A 23,068-nucleotide genomic window follows, 5' to 3' on the forward strand; every position below is an offset into this window, starting at 1 on the left:
GTTGCATTGTGAGTGTCCTGAAAAATCATTACATTACACATACCTTTTTTTTTTTTTTTGAGACAGTGTATCGTTCTGTCACCCAGGCTGGACTGCAGTGATGCAAACACCACTCACTGAAGCCTTGACATCCTGGGCTCAAGTGATCCTCCTGTCTTAGCCTCCCAAGTAGCTGGGACTACAGGCACACACCACCATGCCTGGCTAATTGACATATTCACTTTTAAACAGGTGAATTATATGCTATATGAACTATATCTCAGTAACACTGACTTAAAAAAAAATGAAAGCAGAATATGCCACTCTGCTTAAATCTCCACAATGGCTGCCCTTGTCACTGAGTGTGAAAGTCCCTACTTGGGCTTTCGGGATCCTACTTTGAGTCCTTGCTGGCTGGCTGTGACCCTGTCTCTGCACTCCAGTTCCTTGATGATGCTAAGACCTGTCATGTTGGCTGCTGCCTCAAAGCCATTGCATTTCACTTCTCCTTCTTCCTGGAATGCTTCCTTTGCATACTCAGAAGTTCATTTGTTCACTTTCTTTAGGTCTCGGTTTAACTTAGGGTCCTCTTCATGGACAGCTTCCCTGACCACCTTATCTACAACAGCACCTCCAAAGCATCACTGTCAACTTTCCTTTGCTGCTTCCTTGTGTTTTCTTCCCAGATTTGTCATATTTTCATCTTTTGATTATACATTTTACTCATTTATTTGTTTATTATTTGTACCTGCCATCATGTAAGTTCCATGAGGTCAGGGATTTTAATTTTTTAGTCTTATTCATTAGTGTATATACAGCCTGATACATGGTTGCCATATAACAAATATTGAATAAAACACACGATGAAAGGTATGTCTGATTAATCCCAAGTTTGCTAATGAGCAAAACTGAGTCTGGTAGGTATTCAAATATTATTAATAGTTAAGTAAACATAGACAAGGCATCTAACATAGACCATGCCCAGGCCCCAGAGCTGTTGGGTGTCAAGATTCTGTACTAACTCAGGAGGGTCGCTTCAGCCTTTAGACCTGATGTGATAAAAATCCAGTTCACATTTCCCAGGTTTCACCAGAATCTGGCAAAGGATGAATTAGATTTTTAGGGACAGTGGTTCTCAATCCAAGCTACCCTTTAGAATCTGCTTGGAGCTTAAAAAAAATCCTGATGCCCAAGCCACACCCTAGACAATGAAATCAGACTCTCTGAGGATGGAGCATCAGCACTTTTAATGCTCCTCAGGTGATTCCAATGTGCAGCCGGGGTTGAGAACCATATGGTAGAAGTTTAAAGAAGTGCAGGTAGCACCCTTGTTATCTGAGGGGAATGAGTATTGGGAAACAGCCTCTTGAGTGAATACACTCAAATTGTCGACAACTCCTTTAATATTAATACTTTCAGGGATTTGGTGAATGGAGAATACTCACTGCTACTTTACTTTTTTCAATGCTCAGTATTAAAGTCATATTGCCCAGATCTAATAAACACCTATACTAGAGTTATTACGGTGTAGTGATTGGTTATGCGTGTGGACTCTGCAGTGAAATTGCTTGGGTTTGAATCCCCACTCAATAGTTGTGTGTCCTTGGATAAGTTACTCAATTTCCCTGTACCTCAGTTTCCTCCTCTGCAAAATGGGAATATAATAGAACCTATTTCATAGGGTTATTTAAATGTTCAATGAATTAAATCATGTAAAGCTCTTAGAATAGGACCTGAACTGGAGTAAACAGGTAGTGAATGTGGCCATTATTATTCATGAATAAATAAGCTGGAAAGCCAACATTCCTTGCATTTGACATAGATCACAAACTTGATTAAATTCCCTTGAACAATATAACTGCAATTACAAATCTTAGTAAAGCCCCCCAACCGTTTTTTTTTTTTTTTTTTTTTTTTTTTTTGAGACAGGGTCTCGATCTGTCACCCAGGCTGGAGTGTAGTGGCACAATTATAGCTCACTGTAGCCTTCACCTCCTGGGCTTAATCAATCCTCCCACTTCAGCCTCTCAAGTAGCTGAGACTACAGGCGTGCACCACCATGGCCTGCTAATTTTTGTATTTTTTTTGTAGAGACAGGGTCTCACTATGTTGCCCAGGCTGGTCTCAAACTCCTGAGCTCAAACGGTCCTCCTGCCTCTGCCTCCCAGAGTGCTGAAATTACAGGTGTGAGCCACTGCACCCAGCTAAGCTGATTCTTTTTAATTTAATTTAATTTTTTAAAATAGCAATGATATCTCACTATGTTGCCCAGGTTGATATCAAACTCCTGGTCTCAAGCAATCCTACCTCGGCCTCCCAAAGTGCTGGGATTACAGGTGTGACACACCATGCCCAGACCCCAAGCAGATTATTTCAAATGGTTCAAGCATATTAAACAGCAGACCAAATATACACAAATTCATTGCTGATAAGACTTATAAATTCATATCTTCACAGCAAGGCCAGTTACAAAAGTGCTGAACTCATATAATTTACTTTGTTTCTTATTTATATTTTCAGAACTTTGCAAGGTTCTAATTTTTACCCCTTCCTAGATACAACAACAAAGAAAAAATTCTTCATGAGCATTTAGTAATCTCACCCAATTCAAAAGCAAAGGAATGCTGTGTCAAACATGCCATGCCTATAGGAGCTGAGTTACCAGCTGGCTGACTTCTGATCAGAACATTTTGGATCTTCTTGTATATTTCAAGATGATTCAGGTTCATCTTGAATGATCCAGAGTGTTTGAGCAGTGTGCTTAGTTCCTTTTCGTAATATAAATTTTCCCTGCTATAGCAGGTGCTTACTTCCTTTTTGTAATGTCATTTTCGTCTGCTATATCGGGTGTCCATAAGTCTCTATATTCTATTTGGAGTTTAATCTTGAAAGACTTGAGGTTTTCCCCCAAATGAAATATTCTTTGACTTTCACATGGTAGGCAGGAATGACCCAATGGTCCTGGTATTTTGATAGACTACCACAGTGTCTGATGGCATTATTAGAAACATGTTTTTGTTGTTATTTTTTTGGAAAGAGTTCCACTTCTGGTTCTAGTATAGGAAATGATAAGAGACTGTTGCTCCCACTCTAACACCACCCCATCAAAATAGGCTTTATTAGTTATAAAATCATAGTTTTTAAAACTTCATGGAAAGCTGAGGACACAAAGAAACCTAAAGGAGCTAACCTCCAAGAGGAAATGCCAAGATCATCATAGGGGAGAAGAGACTCATAGCTGCTCCAAACCCTAGCACAACTGCTGGAGAAAGAGGAGACTGCCATGGATGGGCAGGAAGAAACCAGCTAAGTTTTCAATAACATGAGAGCTTCTGTGTAGCTTATAATGGAGATAAACTCTACTCACTGAATAGGTCTGAGTCTGCCCACCAAGTCTTACCACGGGATTTATCAAGTGCGGGGATATTACACCAAAACAGGTGATAAAAGGAGGGCTAAGAAGGATTCCCCTGAAAGCAAGAGGGCCTCTCTTAAGTATAAGACACTCTCAAAAGTTGGCACAGGGGAGCAGGTCAGGAGAACAGACAGAAAACCTGAGGTAGAAGAATTGAGAGATTCCCTCCCCTCCCAGGCGTGCCTGGCTTTTGACTATCAGAAGCTGATAGTGAAAAGACACCCCTACCAGTCATTCCAGGCCTTCAAAATGTGTAGAACCATAACCCTCAAAAGGCCAGATGAACAACTAGGCTGAAAAAATCCTCCCAGGTGTAGGAAATGGGCGGCAGGATTCGAGAACAAAGAGAACTCACCAAAGACCAAAAAGCCCCATGGCAACTTGTCTCTACACAAGAGAGAGAACTCCCAGCATTCCCAAATTGGGCAACTCTTCTGGGAAGCAAAGGCAGATTCCTAAAATCTCACCAGTGCTCAGGTCTCAGATCTGCTGAAGGAAAAGTTCTAAATCTACCCTCAAAACGTTTGGAGCCAGTGATGAACTGAAACAAACTAAAACTGCACCAAAGCTGAAACCCAGCTCAACCACAGGTAAGACTGGTTAACTCCATACTCTATCAGTTTTACAGGAAAAGGGGAGTACCCCCTCCCGGAGGTAAATACTATTTACTTCATTCTCTACTGTTCTTTCTTACAAAAAGGTCAATAATGCATTCAAAGATTAGCAAACACACAGACAATAATAAAATGTGACAGTCATTAAAGAAAAGTACTAATAGAAGCAGATTCAGATTTGGCCTAGATTTTGGAACTCCCAGAGACTTAAAAAATCTACAACAAAATTATAAAAATGAAAGAATCTAAAGAACAACATGCATAAACAAATGGAAAACTTCAGCAGAGAACTGGAAACTATTAAAAGAACTAGCGAAAATTCTAGAGATGAAAACTACAACATCAGAAATGAACACTTAGATCTATAGGAGACTGGGCACAACAAAGACAGGAATCAGTAGACAGGTAATAGAAAATGCCTGTTTGAAACACGTAGAGAAGAAAAAGTGAAAAAAATAAAGAACAAAGAGTCTGAAATTTGTAAGATGATACCAAATGCTCTAACATAAATGTTACTGGAATTCTAGAAGGAAAGGAGAGAGAGAGTGGGGCAAAAGAGGTATTTGAAGAGATAATGACTGGAAATATACCAAAATTGTTGAAAGACATCAATGCACGGATCCAAGCAGCTCAGCAAACTCCGAGTAAATAAATGTAAGGGAAACACTACTCCTAAATGTTTCAGTCAAACTTATGAAAAGTGAAAGATAAAGAGATCTGGCCGGGCGCGGTGGCTCACGCTTGTAATCCCAGCACTTTGGGAGGCCGAGGTGGGTGGATCACGAGGTCAGGAGATCGAGACCACGGTGAAACCCCGTCTCTACTAAAAATACAAAAAATTAGCCGGGCGTGGTGGCGGGCACCTGTAGTCCCAGCTACTCTGAGAGGCTGAGGCAGGAGAATGGTGTGAACCCGGGAGGCGGAGCTTGCAGTGAGCTGAGATTGCGCCACTGCACTCCAGCCTGGGCGACAGAGCAAGACTCCGTCTCGAAAAAAAAAAAAAAAAAAGAGATCTTACAAGTAGCCAAAATAAAAATGGGGCATTACTTACAGGGGAACAATGATATGAAGGGTGGCTGATTTCTTACCAGACATTACTTACAGGGGATCAATTATATGAATGGTGGCTAATCTCTTACCAGAAACAATAGAAACTTGAACATAATGGAATGAGATCTTTAAGTGCTAAAAGAAAAAATAATTATCAATCTAGACTTCTATATCTGGTGAAAGTAACTTCAAAAACAAAAGCAAAAATAAAGATACTTTCAGATAAACAGAAGCTGAGAGAATTTCCTTTCAACAAGCCAGCACTATAAGAAATGGTAAAAGAAATGCTAGCACCTGAAAGAGAAATGATCCTGCATCTGCAGGAAGAAGTGAAGAGATAAGGTAAATATTTGGGAAAATACGAAATACTTTTTGAAGTACATTTATCTTTTATTTATATAATTTATACATGTCTTTTAAAGACTACTGATTGTTTAGAAAATCAAAACAATATATTGTGCAGTTCAAACAGTGGTGTTCTGGTAAATGTTTTAACAATTGGCTGCTGGAAGAAAAGCCCTTATTTATAGAATTTTATTAATTTCATGGTGTAAATATTCTTGCTATGGGTGATTTCATGCTACCATCAGTTCTACAACTGGCTCACAAATTTTCTGAAAGAGTAACAGTCATTTCTCATAAGCTAGCATGGTTTATCTTCAGCACATACTTGGGTTTATAGAATACATAAATTTAAAAAGACAATAAAAGTACAAAGGAAGAGAAGAGGGTGGTAAATGGAATTTTTTACATTATTTCCATTATTGTAAGGCTTTCTTTCTTTCTTCTTCTTCTTTTTTTTTTTTTTTTTTTTTTTTTGAGATAGGGTCTCACTCTGTCACACAAGCTGGTGTGCAGAACTGTGATCTCAGCTCACTGCAACCTCCACCTCCCCGGGCTCGAGCTATCCTCCCACCTCAGCCTCCCAGGTAGCTGGGACTACAGATGCCTGCTACTACGCTCGGCTAATTTTTGTATTTTTTGTAGAGATGAGGTTTCACCATGTTGGCCAGGCTGGTCTCAAACTCCTGAACTCAAGCAACACCCTCCTCGGCCTCCCAGATTGCTGGGATTACAGGCATGAGCAACCATACTTGGCCACCATTATGGTAAGGCTCTTATATTGTTCCTAAAATAATATATCATTGTTCAAAGGTAGACTGTGATAAAGATGCACATCATAATCTCTAGAGAAACCACTAAAATAATAAAACAGAAAAAAGCTAAAAAATTAATAGAGGAAATAAAATAAAATACACCAAAATATAATCAATTGATACAAAAGAAAGCAAGAGAGGAGGAAGAGAGGAACAAAGAACATTTTAAATAAGATAAATACAAAACCAATAGCAAAATGAGACACTGAAATCCAACCAGATAAATAATTACATTAGATGTAAATTGATTAGACATTCCAATTAAAATATCAGAGAATGTTAGACTAGATAAAAAAGCAGAGTTCATCAATACACTGTATACAGTAAACACATTGTACATATAGAAACAGGTTGACAGTTAAAAAAGTGGAAAAGATATACAATATAAACATTGAGCATAAGAAAGCTATTGTGGCTATTTAAATATCAGATAAAGTGGACTTCAAGACAAAGGGCATCTATGGTGATAAAGAGAGAGATTTTAGAATGATAGAAAGGTGAACCCACCAATAAGACATAACAATCTTAAGTGTGTACACATTTAATAACAGAGCTTCAAAGTCTATGAAGTGAAAATTGACAGAACTAAAGTGAGAAATAGACAAATCCACAATTAAATTGGAGATTTTAAGAATCTAAATTTGAAAAGCAGGATCAGCCAACTTGACCCAATGAATATTTTTTGTCACTAAATATACTCAATCACTTAAAAAAAAAATTATGTAAAAAATTAGAGACAGGATCTCACTGTGTTGCCCAGGCTGGTCTCGAACTCCTGTGCTCAAGCAGTCCTCCTGCCTTGGCCTCCCAAAGTGCTGGGATTACAGGTGTGAGCCACCACACCTGGCCTCAATGCACTTCTGTTCTGGCTTTATTGAGGTATAACTATACATAATAAAATTCACCCATTTTAAATGATCAGTTTGATGGAATTTAATAATTATATACAACTGTATTACCACCACCACAGTCAGGAGAACACATGTATCACCCTTTACATTTCCTCATGCTGTTTCCAATTGATCCTGTCTTTTGACCCCCATTGCTTGGCAATCACTGATATGGTTTCTACAATTGAAGTTTGCCTCTTTTAACTCTTCATATAGATATAATTATGCAGAATGTAGTTTTTTGTGTTCAGCTTCTTTCATATAGCATAATGGCTTTTTTTAATATTTATCTGTAGTGTTGCATGTATCAGTATTCCAAAGTAACTACCACCCAGCAGTAACAAGGACACCACCCTCCCGCAGTGTCAATGGAAGCCACATGGGGAGCAAAGACAAGGCACTCCTACTCCTCCAGCCGGGGAGGAATCAGGAGAGGGCTGATGGGAGCTAGAACTCCCAGCACTCCCCAGCAGTAATGAACCCCCCTGAGATGGTTTTGATGTTTGTCCTGTCCAAATCTCATGTTGAAATATAATCCCTAATGTTGGAGGTGGGGCCCGGTGGGAGGTGTTTGGGTCATGGGGTTGGATCTGTGCTGTCCTTGAGATGTGAGTTCTCAGGAAATCTGGTTGTTTAAAAGTGTGTGGCACCTGCCCCCACCGCCTTGCTCCTGCTCTGGACATGTGAGCTGCCTGCTCCTGCTTCACCTTCTGCCACGAGTAAAAGCTCCCCAAGGCCTCCCCAGAAGCCGAGCAGATGACAGCGCCATGTTTCATGTACAGCCTTGCAGAACGATGAGCTAATTAAACCTCTTTTCTTTATCAGTTACTCAGCCTCACATATTTCTTTATAGCAATGCAAAAACGGCCTGACAACTCCCCCCACCTCAGATATTAATGGAGGATGAGGTGGGGAACTACTTTCATCTGGTAGTAATGAGGTGACATCCCCATTTCCTTTGCAAGAGCACTGAAAGAAGTCAGCAAAAACAGAAGGTTTAAATAAGAGCCAAAATTTTGTAATACAATACCCAAAATGTCCAGGTTCCAAAGGAAAGTCACTTGTTGTATAAGACAAGTGGAAGGTCTCACACTGACTTTTTTTTTTTTTTTTTTTGAGACATTGTCGCACTCTGTCATCCAGTTTGGAATGCAGTGGTACAATCTCGGCTCATTGTAACTTCTGCCTCCCGGGTTCAAATGATTTTCGTGCCTCAGCCTCCTGAGTAGCTGGGATTACAAGCATGCCATCACACCCAGCTACTTCCTGGAGGTAGAAGCCTTATCTTACGAGCTCAGTGCCCTCTGATGATGTCCCGGATCATGATAAAAGTTTTTTTTCAAACTTTTTCTCAAAAGCTTTTTTTGTTGGTTTGTTAGTAAAGACGAGGTTTTGCCATGTTGACTAGGCTGGTCAAACTGACTTTTGATGCTTAATATCAAGATGACATGATGGTGTCACACTGGAAACAAACGAAAAAAGTAGAAAACCTCAGCAAAGAAACAGAAGACTTAGCAAGGTAATAGAAGATACAAAGAAGAATCAAATGAAAATTGTATAATTGGAAAATATTATACAATGGATGGGTTCAACAGCAAATGGAGAGGGCAGAAGGATCAGTGAACCGGGACATGGAACAATGGAAATTACTCATTGTGAACAACAGAGAGAGAATAGACTGAAAAGGTAAATAGAGCTGCAGGGACAGGGGGAACTACAGCAAAAGATCTAACATCTGTGTCACTGAAATTATGCAAGGAGAGGAAAAAGAGGGTGGGACAAAATTATTCAAAGAAATAATGGCCGAAAACTTCTCAAATTTGGCTATGTATATATAATAATATATAGCATATATATTATATACAGTATAATATATACTGTATAGTATATATAGTACACATAGTATATATAATATATAGATATATATAGATACAAAATAAAGCAGAGAGGAGGAAGAGAGGAACAAAGAACAAATAAGATAGATAGAAAACAAATAGCAAAATGAGACACTAAAATCCAACCAGATAAATAATTACATTAAATGTAAATTGATTAGCACTCCAATTAAAATATCAGAGAATGTTAGACTAGATAAAAATATAGATATACTGTGTATATATATCTATATATAATATATAGATACAAAAGAAAATAGTATAAATATACTATATATAATATACAGTATATCTGTATTATTATATAGTATATATAATATATATTATATATGTGTGTGTGGTATATATATGCATGTGTGGTATATATATACATGTGTGATATATATATATATACATGTGTGGTGTATATATATATACGTGTGTGTGTGTGGCGTATATATATACGTGTGTGGTATATATATAATATATGTGTTTGTGTGGTATATATATAATATATATGTGGTATATATATGTATTATATATGTGGTATATATATGTATATATATTTGTATATATATGTGTGTGTGTGGTACCACATGTGTATACCACATATATATAATACATATATACATATATATACACCACATATATAATACATATATATTCCACACACACACACACACACACACACACACACATATATGTTAGCTCCCTGAGACCTCCCCAGAAGCCGAGCAGATGGCAGCGCCATGCTTCCTGTACAGCCTGCATAACCATGAGCTAATTAAACCTCTTTTGGCTTATATGTGTATATTTGGTATATGTCTCTCTCTATATATATGAATGAACATATCTATGTGTATATATATGTGTGTGTGTGTGTGTGTGTATATATATGTATATATATAAATCTACAGACCCAAGAAGCTGAGTGAACTCCAAATATTACTAGGGTAAACCAAAGAAATCCACACCACGACATATCATGGCCAAACTTCTCAAAACATAACACAAAAAAAAGAAATCTTGGAAAATATTTATTCAAGAGAAAGAGAAATGAACCTTACCTATGGAGAAGAAATAATTCAAATGATATCATATTTTTCACCAAAGACCATGGAGGCCAGAAAGTAGGTGCATAACATTTCTCAAGTGCTCAAAGAAAATAACAGAATTCTATATCCACTGAAAATAAGAACCAAGGGGAAATCAAGACCTTCTCAGATGTTGGAAAACTAAGAGAATTTGTTGCCTGCAGACCTGGTCTCAAAGAATGATGAAAGGAAGTTCTTGGCCAGGCGTGGTGGCTCATGCCTATAATCCCAACAATTTGGGAGGCCTAGGCCAGTGGATCACCTGAGGTCAAGAGTTCGAGACCAGCCTGGCCAACATGGTGTAAACCCATCTCTACTAAAAATACAAAAAATTAGCCGGGTGTGATGGTGGGTGCCTGTAATCCCAGCTACTCACAGGGCTGAGGCAGGAGAATCACTTGAACCTGGAAGGCGGAGGTTGTAGTGAGCTCAGATGGCGCCATTGCACCCTAGTCTGGGCAACAAGAGCAAAACTCCATGTCAAAAAAAAAATTATATCTGGTAGTTGAAGCAAAACTTAAAACACTGATGTGGTTCTAAATGTAGGTAGAGAAAATACTGAAAGCAGTATTTTAAACTGGGTAAGGCAAAGGGGCATGAAGTAAGGTTTCTATGCTTCGCTGGAATTGGTAAAATGGCAATACCAGTGGATTATGACTTATAAGTTATGTACATGCAATGTAATACCTAGAGCAGTTACTTAAAAAAAGCCATGCAAATGACAAAAACCAAAACGCTAAAAAAATGGACCAAGGCCCTAGATAGACATTTCTCCAAACAAGATTTACAGATGACCAATAAACACATGGAAAGATGTTCAACATCAATAATCATTAGAGAGACGCACATCAAAATCACAATGAGATACCACTTCACACCTATTAGGATGGCTAGTATTTTAAAAAATCACAGAAAATAAGTGTTGGTGAGGATGTGGTGAAACTGGAACACTTGCATACTGTGGGAATGTAAATAGTGCAGGCTCTGTGAAAAACAGTATGGCCATTTCTCAACAGTAATTTTTAAAAAGCGCAGAATTACCTTATGATCCAGCAATTCCACTTCTGGGTATATACCCAGAAGAATTGAAAGCAAGGACTCAGACAGATACTCTTTGTACACCCATGTTTATAGCTGCATTACTCACAATAGCCAAAAGGTAGAAACAACCCAATGTCTATCAACAAATGAATGGATAAAGACGATATGGTATATCCATACAATGGAATATTATTCAGCCTTAGAAAGGAATTATGACACACGCTACAACATGGACGAGCCTTAAGGACACAAAGCTAGTCACAAAAGGATAAATATTCCATGATACCGCTTGTATGAGCTATCCAGATTAATCAAATTTATAGAGACAGAAAGTAGAATGATGGTTTCCAGAGGCTGTGGGAGGAGAGAATGAAGTTATTTTGTAATGAATACAGTGTTTCAAAACTGTAAAACTTCTGACAAGCTTGTCCAACCTGCCTTAGTTTGTTGTTGTTCTTTTCTTGTTTGTTTGTTTTAAGCTTTTAGCAGCCTGAAGCCATGGTTTTTAGTTTCTGTCTCTAGTGATGAGTGGAAAAGAGGGATGAGGAAGGGGCTTTACTGGCCCAACCAGAAACAGAAACTAAGAACTCATGACTGTATTCTTTCCCTTGGACACCTCTGTGAGAACAAAGCAAACTAAACATATGAGAAACTCTTTGGGATCTAAGGCTATGCAGAGAGCTTAACCCGATGATCCAAAGGAAAAATTTGATAAATTTAGCTACATCAAAATTAGAAATGTTTGCTTGGTGATATATAGTTAAGAGGCTGAAAAGACAAGCTACAGATGGAGAGAAATATTTGCTAACAACATAACTGACAAAGGACTGACATCTAGAATTTGCGAAGAACTTTCAAAACTCAACTGTAAAAAACCAAATAATACAAGTAGAAAACAGGCAAATGACAGGAAAAGACAGTTCACCAAAGAGGATATAGAGATGGCAAATTAGCATGTGAAAAGATGTTAAACATCACTAGCCACTAGGGAAATATAAATTAAAACCACAATGAGCTATTACTACGTCCCTGTCAGAATGGTTAAAATAAACAGTGACAACACCAAATGTTGGCAAAGATGTGGAGAAACTGGATGATCCATACATTGTTGATGGAAGTACAAAATAGTGCAATCACTTTGGAAGACAGGTTGACAGTGTTTTAAAAAGCTAAGCATTGCAAATACTGGGCCACCCAGCAGTTGCACTCCTGTATGGTTACCCGAGAGTAAATAGAAGTGAATAGAAGTGACTCACCCACCTTAAAAAAAAAAAAAAAAAATTAGCCGAACATGGTGGCACACACCTGTAATCCCAGCTATTCAGGAGGCTGAGGCAGGAGAATTGCTTGACCCCGGGAGGCAGAGGTGCAGTGATCCGAGATCGCTCCACTGATCCCCAGCCTGGGTTACTACAGAGTGAGACTACATCTCAAAAACAAAACAAAACAAAACAAAAAACCAAAAATAAGAATACCTCATCAGCAGCAATAACTCTCATTGCGCACCTGCTCTGCCAGACACTGCGCTAATCACATTACATGTGTTATCTCATTTAAACTTCCTAACAGCCTCCTTGTCTGGTGTAGACTATTTTTAAAAATTTAACTTCTAAGTTCAGGGGTACATGTGCAGGTTTGTTGTATAGGTAAACTTGTGTCACGGGGATTTGTTGTACAGATTATTTCGTCATCCAGGTATTAAGTCTAGTGCCCATTAGTTATTTTTCCTGATCCTCTGTCTCCTCCCACCCTCCAGCCTCCCATAGGCTTCAGTGTCAGTTGTTCCCCTCTATGTGTCCATGTGCTCTCATCATTTCGCTCCCGCTTATAAGTGAAAACATGTGGCATTTGGTTTTCTGTTCCTGTGTTAGTTTGCTAAGGATAATGGCCTCCAGCTCCATCCATGTTCCCGCAAAAAACATGATGTCCTTCTTTTTTGTGACTGCATAGTATTCCATGGTGTAGACTATTATTATCACCACTCCACTTTCAGGCTCAGAGGCTGTTGTTCAAGGCCACGCAGTGAGTATGTGGCAGTGCCAGGATTTGAACCCGGGTAATAGGAGTACGCGCCTTAATCCTCGCCTTGTCATCCTCAGCCATCTCACAGGCTAGTAAACAGAGGCGAGGAGAGGATAAGCCAGCTGCCCCAGGCCACATTGCTGGGAAGCCAAGAGGCTGAGACCCAAGGCCACACTGCCCTGCGGCTGGGGTCCCGTTTGCTAGTTCTAGTGCCTAACTTTCTCCAACGTTCCCGGGCCTCTTTCACCCGGTCCCAGGGGTGCAGGCACCACCCTTTTCCTCCAGGAGGAGCAGGGAGAGGGCGGGTTCCCCAGCGCAGTCCCCTCCCCGACCCTCCCCCAGGCTTTAAGCCGGCGCCGGGGCCAGGCGGGGCAGTCCCGGGCCGGCCCGTACCGCCGGGCGATCGCGCTGATGGCGGCGCTGGCGGCAGCGGCCAAGAAGGTGTGGAGCGCGCGGCGGCTGCTGGTGCTGCTGTTCACGCCGCTCGCGCTGCTGCCGGTGGTCTTCGCCCTCCCGCCCAAGGTAACGCCTCCTCCGCCTGTGCGCCCCCAGTCAGCCACAGGCGGGATCCTCTTCTCCCAAGCCTCCAAGTTGGGAGACCGCTGAGGTCCCAGTGTAGACAGGCTCCACCAGACCCCCTCGCCTTCCCTCCCTTGCACCTGCCGCGGACCGCTGTGAACGCTCCTAACGCCTCTTCCCTCTTCACAGCTGCTCCTTAGAGCTTGAGTCCCACCCTACCTTCTGGATCTCACTTCCATGGGAATAATTTCGTTTCGTTTCAGTGACAGGTTCTCGCCGGTCACCCAGGCTGGAGTGCGGTGGTGTGATCATAGCTCACTGCAGCCTCCAACTCCTGGATTCAAGCGATCCTCCTTCTGCAGCCTCCCTAGTGGCTAGAACTACAGGTGCATGGCCAGCTAATTTTTTTTTAATAGAGATAGGGTCTCAGTATGTTGTCCAGGCTGGTCTCGAACTCCTGGACTCAAGCAATTCTCCCACCTTCGTCTCCCATATACTGGGATTACAGACGTGAACCACTGTGCCTAGCAGAATTCTTTCTTTCCTGAGCTCTAATTCTGTGCTTGGTGCTGTGTTGCACATTTGACTTGACAGTCACAATGAACACTTACTGTGTGCCAAGCTGTGTGACCTGGGGCAAGTCACTTAACCTCTCTGAACTTCAGTTTACTCGTGTGTAAAAATGGGAGAAATGATAGTGCCCACCCATAGGGCAGCGGTGAATATCAATGAGGCAATATATGTAAATCTCTTATAACTAAACCTGGTACAGAATAAATGCCCAATAAGCAGTGGCTGGTCTTTTTCTGCACCAGGTCCTTACATGACGAGGACGGTAAGATTCATGCGTGCTTACTAGGGGTGAGGATTTGCCTTTTGTGTATCACTTTATTTAATCACTTCAACGCGTCTCAGAGGGGAAAGATTACTTGACCCATTTTCCAGAGGAGAAAACCAAGGCTCAGAGAGAGAAAGTGACTTGCTCAGAGTCACACAGCAAGTGACTGTGTCAGTATTCAGTCCCCGGCTTGTCAGAATCCAGAACCCTAGCTGTTTTCAGTCTCCCCAAGGAAGTAACCCCTGTAAGATCAAAGGCCGCAGGTGGAATTCAGGAGTCATAACTGAAATCAACACTAGTGGGGGCTGGAAGGAGATGGTACCACAGATCTCTTTTGGGTTCTTCACCTGTGCCCAGCCCAGCCAGGGCATCATGAGAGGGCACTAGGCTTGTAAGATAAGGCTTCTACCTCCAGGAAGTTGCTTCACCATCTCTCAGGGAGATATTAAGTGTTCACAAAAATAAAAGTAAAGAGGAGGTATAATTTAGTGGTGCATTACCCAGCACCGATCAGCTGAGACCAGGGAGGTTCTCCTGGAAGAAGGAGCCCTCCTTGGGCACATGGAGTAAGAAGGTGACACCAGGTGGTTCCAAGGACACCCGGGGCTGACACACAGCAAGTTCATTAGTGTGGAATTATCTAAGCTATTAGACTTTCTCGACATGGAGGAGAAAAACACAATAAATGATGGAAGAAGGATGAGATCACCTTTGCAAAACCCAGCCCACCCCAGGCCACTTTCTGACCTGTGGATCTTAAGATCTTGAACCAAACTCCTTTCCTCTTTGGGTTTTGCTTCCCTGTAACTGGAGTGATTGCACCGCTAGCTTCTGGGATCGATGTGAGAGGTTGAGTAAGTCTTTGTGAAACATCTTTGGTGGAAGTGTGGGTGGCTGAGCCTTGACTGATTGCTGTCTGCGAGGCCATAGGTCTCTATTCTCAGTAGGGGTCCCAACAGCTTCTCTCTGCTCTGTCCTCTAGCAAGAGCATGAACCCAGGAGCAGATCCAAAGGTTATGGGGCCTGGAGCATATACCGTTTGATGGGATCTCTTTAAGAAAATGAATACAGATTTACAAATACAAGATTCGGTACAAGGCTTGGGAGAGGCTCTGAAGCTTGAGCTTCACAAAGGATCCTCTTCCTATCTGAACTCCAACATGCACAACTGAATGGAAGGCAGGGAGAGATAACAGGGAGAGCTCCTGGGATGTAACCCCTTATGATGGTGCTAAGCCTGACGAAAAAGGTGTTTTATTGAATGCTTAGCTCTTACCACGTGCTAGGGGCCATGCTAGGAGCTTGTCAGGCTTGTCCCATGTAACGCCCACAACAATCAGAGAGGTAGCTGTTATTTGCTTCCCTATTTGACAGATGAAGAAACAGAAGCTCAGCGGGGTTAGGTAACTTGCCTAAGGTCACACAGCTGCTACAAAGCTAGAATGCAGAACCTGTACTCCTTTGTGTGTGTGTGTATGTGTGTGTGTGTGTGTGTGTGTGTCTTGCTCTGTCACACAGGCTGGAGTGCAGTGGCACAATCTTGACTCACTACAACCTCAACCTCCCAGGCTTAAGCCATCCTCCTGCCTCAGCCTCCCAAGTAGCTGGGATGACCAGCTCCTGCCACCACACCCGGCTAATTTTTATATTTTTAGTAGAGATGGGGTTTCACTGTGTGTCACCCAGGCTGGTCTCAAAATCCTGGACTCAAGCGATCCACCAGCCTCAGCCTCCCAAATCGCTGGGATTACAGGCAAGAGTCTGTACTTCTTTCTAACTGCTGTGCCTTACATGCTCTTCTTAGTTATAATTCAATACAAACCACTCCTTTGTTTCCTACAGTTCCCTTGTGGGGACCCTTTATATGGCTCTAGATGTCACTGCCTCTTTAAGTGGTTGATGAACCAGGGCCTCCTCCCAGGAGGCAGGTCTGGCCCTTTGGAGAACCTTCGCCTCCCTCAAAATCTCTATTGGCATACCTGAAGCCCCCCTCCCATATAACAATATTTATAAAATTATCATTATTAGATTCTCTGACATTAAGAGCAGACATGTTTCTCAATTTCATATACAATGCGAATAAAAAGTATCCCTAGAAAACATCCCCATGTTTATTGTTCTGGGACACACATTTAATCCATTTCCCATTTAGAAAAAAAAAAAAGGTGCAGCTCACTGCCAGTGCAGTATTCTCGGTGCAAAACGGGACATGGGTTAAAGCAAGCACAGTAGGTTTGTTACGCACACGGAGCTTCAAGACAATTCTGGTCATCTTCACCAGTCACTCCCTGTGAGAGCCTCCCCAAACAGTGGACTAACTTCAAAACATGCTTGCTGGGCAATTCAAGACAGGCGTCCTCAGCATCCACTCCAACATCAGATTGCCACTTCTCAGCCTCTTCCACATGGATATTCTGGCGCCACGAATGCAGGTTGTATTGTATACATGGGTCACTAACAACTTGCGAAACTGCAGATATCACATCAGGAAAGAAGTTGGAGATGCTTGGTTATTTGTCATTTAACAGGCAGTGTGGAGCAGGAGACAACCCCTCTTTGGGGCCTGGGTTTCCAGCTTGATGACGTCTCCTATCCACTGCTGCTTTGCTGTTCTAGAAGTCTGTGTAGTCGAGAGGGTTGGTCCTCATGCACCTGTCCCTGGTGACTGGTGGGCTTGTCTTTGGGGAAGCTGGAGTCAATCCGCAGAGCAGAGCTGGAAGGAACAATTCTTACATTATGTCCTCTGGCTCAGAAATGCTGTCAGCAGGGATGAAAAGGAGTGGGATGAGCTCTGGAATGCATGGCTGCTGCTTTCAGCACCACTGGGCATCCCAGCTCTTGCTATGAAGAGGGCTGGGGGCTCAGGGAGTTGGGATGCTACCCCAGGGACTACGTCAATGTTTTCCAAGAATGGCCATCCTGCAAGTTAGAGGTTTGGGGAGTGATCTCAGCTAGTGGGCACAGATGGGGCTGTTATTAATAAAACAGGCTTGCAAATAAGCTCCAGCCCCACTTGTTTGTAGAGAGGCCTTACCCCCTTTCCTGCCTTATGCCCCCTGAGAGCAAATTAAATGATACTGACCACATGTCCCAGAGGAGTTCTTAACACTGGGGACTCACAGGTGACTCTAAAGATGCTCTGAGAAGGAAGAGTTTGGGGATGCTCTTGGCAAGGCTGCTACAGAGTGTTGTGCAAGCTGTGCACTGCACAAGGTGCTTGAGGAGGCAAGTGAGGCTGAACCTGCCTGCATTCCACATGCCAAGCTGTGCACCCTGGTGCACAGCTGGACCCACCTGAGGAAGGGCCTTTTTTTCTAATTTGCACAAAGGTGTCATGTTGGCCAACAGCAGACTTGCTCTGGGGTAGAGATCTTTTGGGGGGATGGTAGTATACCTGTAAGGTCAGAGGACCCCTTTCTTGCATTTGCCTAATTTGTGGGCAGGTAGACGACCAGGAAGATGGTCCTTTCATTCCCAGTTTTGAGGCTTTGGAATCAGAACTGCATTTGCATTCCACATACTTGCTGGGCAAGTCATTTTCTATTTCTGGCCTTAGTTTCTTCATTTATAATAGAGCCATAATATTATATTCTTTCCCAGTTATTTTCTGGCCTCAGTGAGTTAATACATTGTGCCTGTACTATAAATTCTTAGTTTTTTATTTAATGCTGAAAATAGGTTTTAGTTCTCCCATTTTGCAGATGATGAAACTGAGGCTCAGAGAAGTTAAATGACGGAGAGAACATGGGCTTTAGAGTTGAGAAAACCTGGATTTGTGTCTGGCTGTGAAGAAGGGAGCCTGGGCTGGAGACCTTGAATTTCTGAGCCTCAGTCTCATTTGTGAAGTGGGGAGGGCTGACACCTTCTCATTCTGTTACGAGAATTAGGGGAAGATACAGGAGGTGTCCAGAGCAGTGCCCAGTGTATAGTGGGAGTTTATAATTAGAGCAATAGCCACACATTTTTCTCACATTTACCAAATGCTGTTTTACATGCATCTCAAATTTCAGCTCATTTACTCTTCACATCAAATGTAGGAAATTCAAACAATAATTATCCCCGTTTTTAGAGATGAGGAAAGTGAGGCACAGAGAGGTTAAATTCCCAAGGTCACACAGCTACTAAACACTACTTCGGTCACTCCTCCTCCTCTCTTGGTCCTGGACTTTGGAAGTGATGGTGGCCAGGGTTTAGAGAGGCCCTTGAGTTTTCCCCAGTAGAGGTTTTCCAGGAAAAAACTGCAAGTCCAGCTCTGTGGATTGAGCACCTTCTCTGGCCAGACACTGCCTGCTGATTTTACCTTCTATCATCTCATTTGGGCCTCAGGGAGCTCAGACAGGGAGTTTTCCCACATGCACCCCAGAAGGGAGTGAGTCTGGTTTGGTTTCCATCATCCAAATACCCACTCACATCATTTTGGCAAGAGTCCCTCACCACTCAGTATTATTTACTTAATTACATTTCTGTTATTTATTCTTTTACATTAATGTCTTACTGCCCTCTCCTTTAAAAAAAAAACTTAAATGCAATGACTTTAAAAGGAGATTTTATGTGGGTATCATATATGGAAAACCAAGATCATCATGGATGATCAGGAGAAGAAAACTAGCAATAAATAGGTAAATATTTAACGCTGATTAATACTGGGTACATACTGCCTGGTTGAAGATGTGGGCCTGTGACCTGCCCTCTCTTTGTTGCAAAGGGAGGGATATCATCAAGTGAGGCATTAAAGACAAACTAGTACCAAACCGAGACTTTGTTTTGAAATAATGAGAGAGAAAGAAGGATTAGAAGGGAGGTAACTTCATTGTTCCACCCAAAGTCTTCTGGAGTTGGCTTTTTATGCTTCAAGAAATATTGGACCCATAGCCTGAAAATGTGCCGTGTCTAGGGATGTTGAGGTTGACTGACAGCCCCAGCTCCTCAGTTTCCGCATCTGTACATGTATGGCCTTTTTGCCACCATGAAGCTTGGTGAGCTGTTAAGTAAAGGAAATCTCTGGCATGTGGCTGGCTGAACAGTGACCCACCAAAGATGTCAGTGTCCTAATCTCCTGAACCACTGAATGTTACTTTCTATGGAAAAAGGGGACTTTGCAGATGTGATTAGGTAAAGGATCTTGAAACAGGGAGATTATTGTACAGTATCCAGGTGGACCTGATGTAATCCACAAGGGGCGTTCTGAAAGGCAGGCAGGAGAAGTTGAAGTCAGAAGGTAATAGGATGATGGAAGCAGAGGGAGAAAAAGCAATGTGATGTGGGGGCTGTGAGCTGAGGAATGCAGGTGGCCTCCAGAAGCTGGAACAGGCAAGGCATGGATTCTATCTCCTGGAGCTTCCAGGAGGAACCAGCCTGGCCAACACCTTGACTTTAGCCTAGTGAAAATGATTTCAGAATTCTGGCCTCCAAAACTCTAAAAGAATACATTTGTGTTTCTTAAGCCACTCCTCTTGGGGTCATTTGTTACAGCAGCAAGAAAAGATGAATACATGGCAAAACCACCCCACCAGACTGGTTCTCCCAGGAGCGGCTGGGAAGTTTAGCCCCATGTCTCCCTCTGAATTTTGATGCATCAATTGCCCATAATTCCCAGATAGGTCCCATCATGTGGGCCCTGTGTTCCTGGGATGCAAACCCTGGTGTTCAGGAGAGAGCCTGGCTTGGTCAAAAAGTTCCAGCCTTTGGATTCATTTGGATACGAATTCATCTCTGGCCCCTGCCCTGATGAGCTGTGTGATGCAGGAAGAGTGTCTTCACCTCTCTGAACCCAGTTCCCCAGCTGAAAAATGGAAATGTCCACAGTCCTTTCTTCACAGGATTTTACAATGAATAAATAAGTTCATATATGCAAAATGTATGTCTCAGAGGACATGTAAATTTTATTTTATTTTTTGGCAATTTAACCTTTACACATGCTTTTCTGGGTGGGATCTTTGAAATTGACTTGGAAAAAAAACTGGGAGATGCTGGTAGCATTTGGTGGAAAGGACTATGTTGAAATGGTCAGTCCTGCGTCTCGGTTTTCTCATCTGGAGATTGGGTCTAATCATAGTTCAACCTCATAGCATTGTGGGGAGGAAATGGGTTCATATGTTTGAGGCACTTACTGGAGTGCTGGCTTATAGTTAGCACTCAGTAACTGTCAGCTATTGTTATTACAGTTGCCATCGTAACATTTCAGAACTGGTGATCATTCCAGTTTAACCCCCACTAAAAGGAAACTGAGGCCCAGAAAAGGAAGTGAATTTTCCAAAGGCTTCAGTGAGGGGCAGGGTGGGGATGAGCATTTCCATCCCCCTCTCCAGGGAGTACCCTATCTCAGGCATCGGTCATCAATGTTTTTATTTTTTTATTTTTTTATTTTTATTTATTTTTTATTTTTATTTTTTTCTTCTTGAGACGGAGTCTCGCTCTGTCGCCCAGGCTGGAGTGAAGTGGCGCAATCTCGGCTCACTGCAAGCTCCGCCTCCCGGGTTCACGCCATTCTCCTGCCTCAGCCTCTCCGAGTAGCTGGGACTACAGGCGCCCGCCACCACGCCCGGCTAATTTTTTGTATTTTTAGTAGAGACGGGGTTTCACCGTGGTCTCGATCTCCTGACCTCGTGATCTGCCCGCCTCGGCCTCCCAAAGTGGTGGGATTACAAGCGTGAGCCACCGCGCCCGGCCAATGTTTTTATTTTAATTAATTAATTATTTTTGAGACAGGGTCTTTCTCTGTTGCCCAGGCTGGTGTGCAGCGGCACGATCCCGGCTCACTACAATTTCTGTCTCCTGGGCTCAAGTGATCCTCTCACATCAGTCTCCCAAGTGGCTGGGACTACAAGCACACATCACCACGCCTGGCTAATTTTTGTATTTTTTGTAGAGATGGAGTCATGCCACTCAACTGGTCTCAAACTCCTGGGCTCAAGCTATCCGCCCCTCTCAGCCTCCTAAAATTCTGGGATTACAGGCACGAGCAACTGTATCTGGCCTCATTAATGTTTTATGCTAAAGACATTTCATTTAATCTCTGATGGCTAACTTCTAGATGACAGGTGAGGGGGGTCAGAAGTCAAGTTCACTTATTTCTATTCAGATCATAGCTAGCTCTCAACAAAGGTTAAGGACAGCTCATGTTTACTGTGTGTTTATTAGGAGTTCTGGTCCCCGTTTCCTTGCTAATCCCATCTTCCAACCCCACTCCACCTCTCACGCCCTCTGCTCCCACCACTCTGGCTTTCTTACTGCTCCTTAAATATCCCAAGCTTGCTCTCACCCCAGGACCTTTGCACTTGCAGCTCCCTCGTTCTGAACCTCTGTTCTCCCAGATGTCCACAAGGCTGGCTCCTTCCCTTCATTGATCTCCGTTCAGATCTTACCTCTGAAAAGGCCTTCCCTGCCCCTATCTTTAGAACCTATCTAAAATAGAAAGTGAAAAATCCTTTACACTCCATTCTGCCTTATTTTTCTTCATGGTCTTTATCACTACCTGGCAACGTATTATGTATTTAATTATGTATCTGCTGGTGCATTATCTATATTAACCCCCTTCCCCCCTCCCCACCCATGGGGTATAAGCTCACAAGGGCAGGGATTTTTTTTTTTTGTCCTGCTCACCATTGTATCTTTGATGCCAGCCCAGTGCCTGGCACATAGTAGGTGCTCATAAGTATGTGTCAAATAAGTGAAAGAAAGAATGCCAGTTGTGTACTAAGTTCTTGGCATGCATTTTCTCATTAATCCTCACCATGACCCCAAGAAGGAGCTACTACGATTCTCTCCATTTGCCCAATGAAGAGCCCACGTGCAGACAGGAGGAGCCCCCTGCCCACATTAGGCTGGCAGATGGCGGCAGATGGTTCCCAGGCTGACTTCCAAACTCCTGCTGTCGCCTATCTCCCCTGGCCCTTTGCCTCCTGCAGAAAGTTGCTGACCCTGCACACTCCAGGAATAATCAGAGGCTGATTCGAGAGCCAGGTTGGCAATCCAGGGACAGGGACAGGCTGTGACTCACCATAAAGCTCTGGGGTCAGGCTGACAAGCTGAGAAGGCTTCTTGTCTCTGGCTGGCTTTGCGCTTGGACTGGACGTGGTGAGATGAAGAGAGGAAGGAAGGGTGCTCCTGGGGAATGGGAAGCCCAAGAGGCCGGGAGCAGGAAGAGCCCTGAGCAGGGGGAGAGGGCAAGGAGTCATCTTCCCAACTCTAGATGCAGACTTCCAGTGCACAGCGACCCAGGAGGGCAGAAACTGGCAAAAGCAACCATAGACTGAGCACCTACTAAGCGCCAGGTGTTATGCTGGGTACTTCACATGCATTGCAGCCAATGCTTAGAACATCCAGACAAGGGAGGCCTATGAGGAGGCAACCGAGGGTCAGCACAGTGCAGTGTTGTAGCCCATGGTCCCCCCCGGGGGTAGAATTTAAAATGACACCCACACTCACAGCTGTGGCCCCAGGACCCTGTGTCATCCAGCTCCTGCCCACCTGTCCCCTTGTGTCTGTTTTAATGGTAATGGAATTTGTTTTAATCAGGTATGATAAACACACAGACACAGAAATCAGCATCATCAAAGAAGTTTTATGCTCGCAT

At 42.7% G+C, this 23,068-nt stretch overlaps 1 protein-coding gene across 1 annotated transcript in view; it reads left to right on the forward strand.

Moving 5' to 3' along the window:
- The first annotated feature begins 13,509 nt into the window (after positions 1 to 13,509).
- The window catches only part of SLC13A3 (solute carrier family 13 member 3), a 94,542-nt gene continuing 84,983 nt past the window's right edge, over positions 13,510 to 23,068 (forward strand). The window contains exon 1 of the mRNA XM_032142190.2: positions 13,510 to 13,658. Coding sequence (XP_031998081.2) covers positions 13,548 to 13,658 — 111 coding nt within the window. The 5' untranslated portion in view covers positions 13,510 to 13,547. The remainder of the gene's footprint in view (positions 13,659 to 23,068) is intronic.

This window comes from Hylobates moloch, unplaced genomic scaffold (assembly GCF_009828535.3).
Source record: "Hylobates moloch isolate HMO894 unplaced genomic scaffold, HMol_V3 SCAFFOLD_21, whole genome shotgun sequence".
NCBI classification, from domain to species: Eukaryota; Metazoa; Chordata; class Mammalia; order Primates; family Hylobatidae; genus Hylobates; species Hylobates moloch.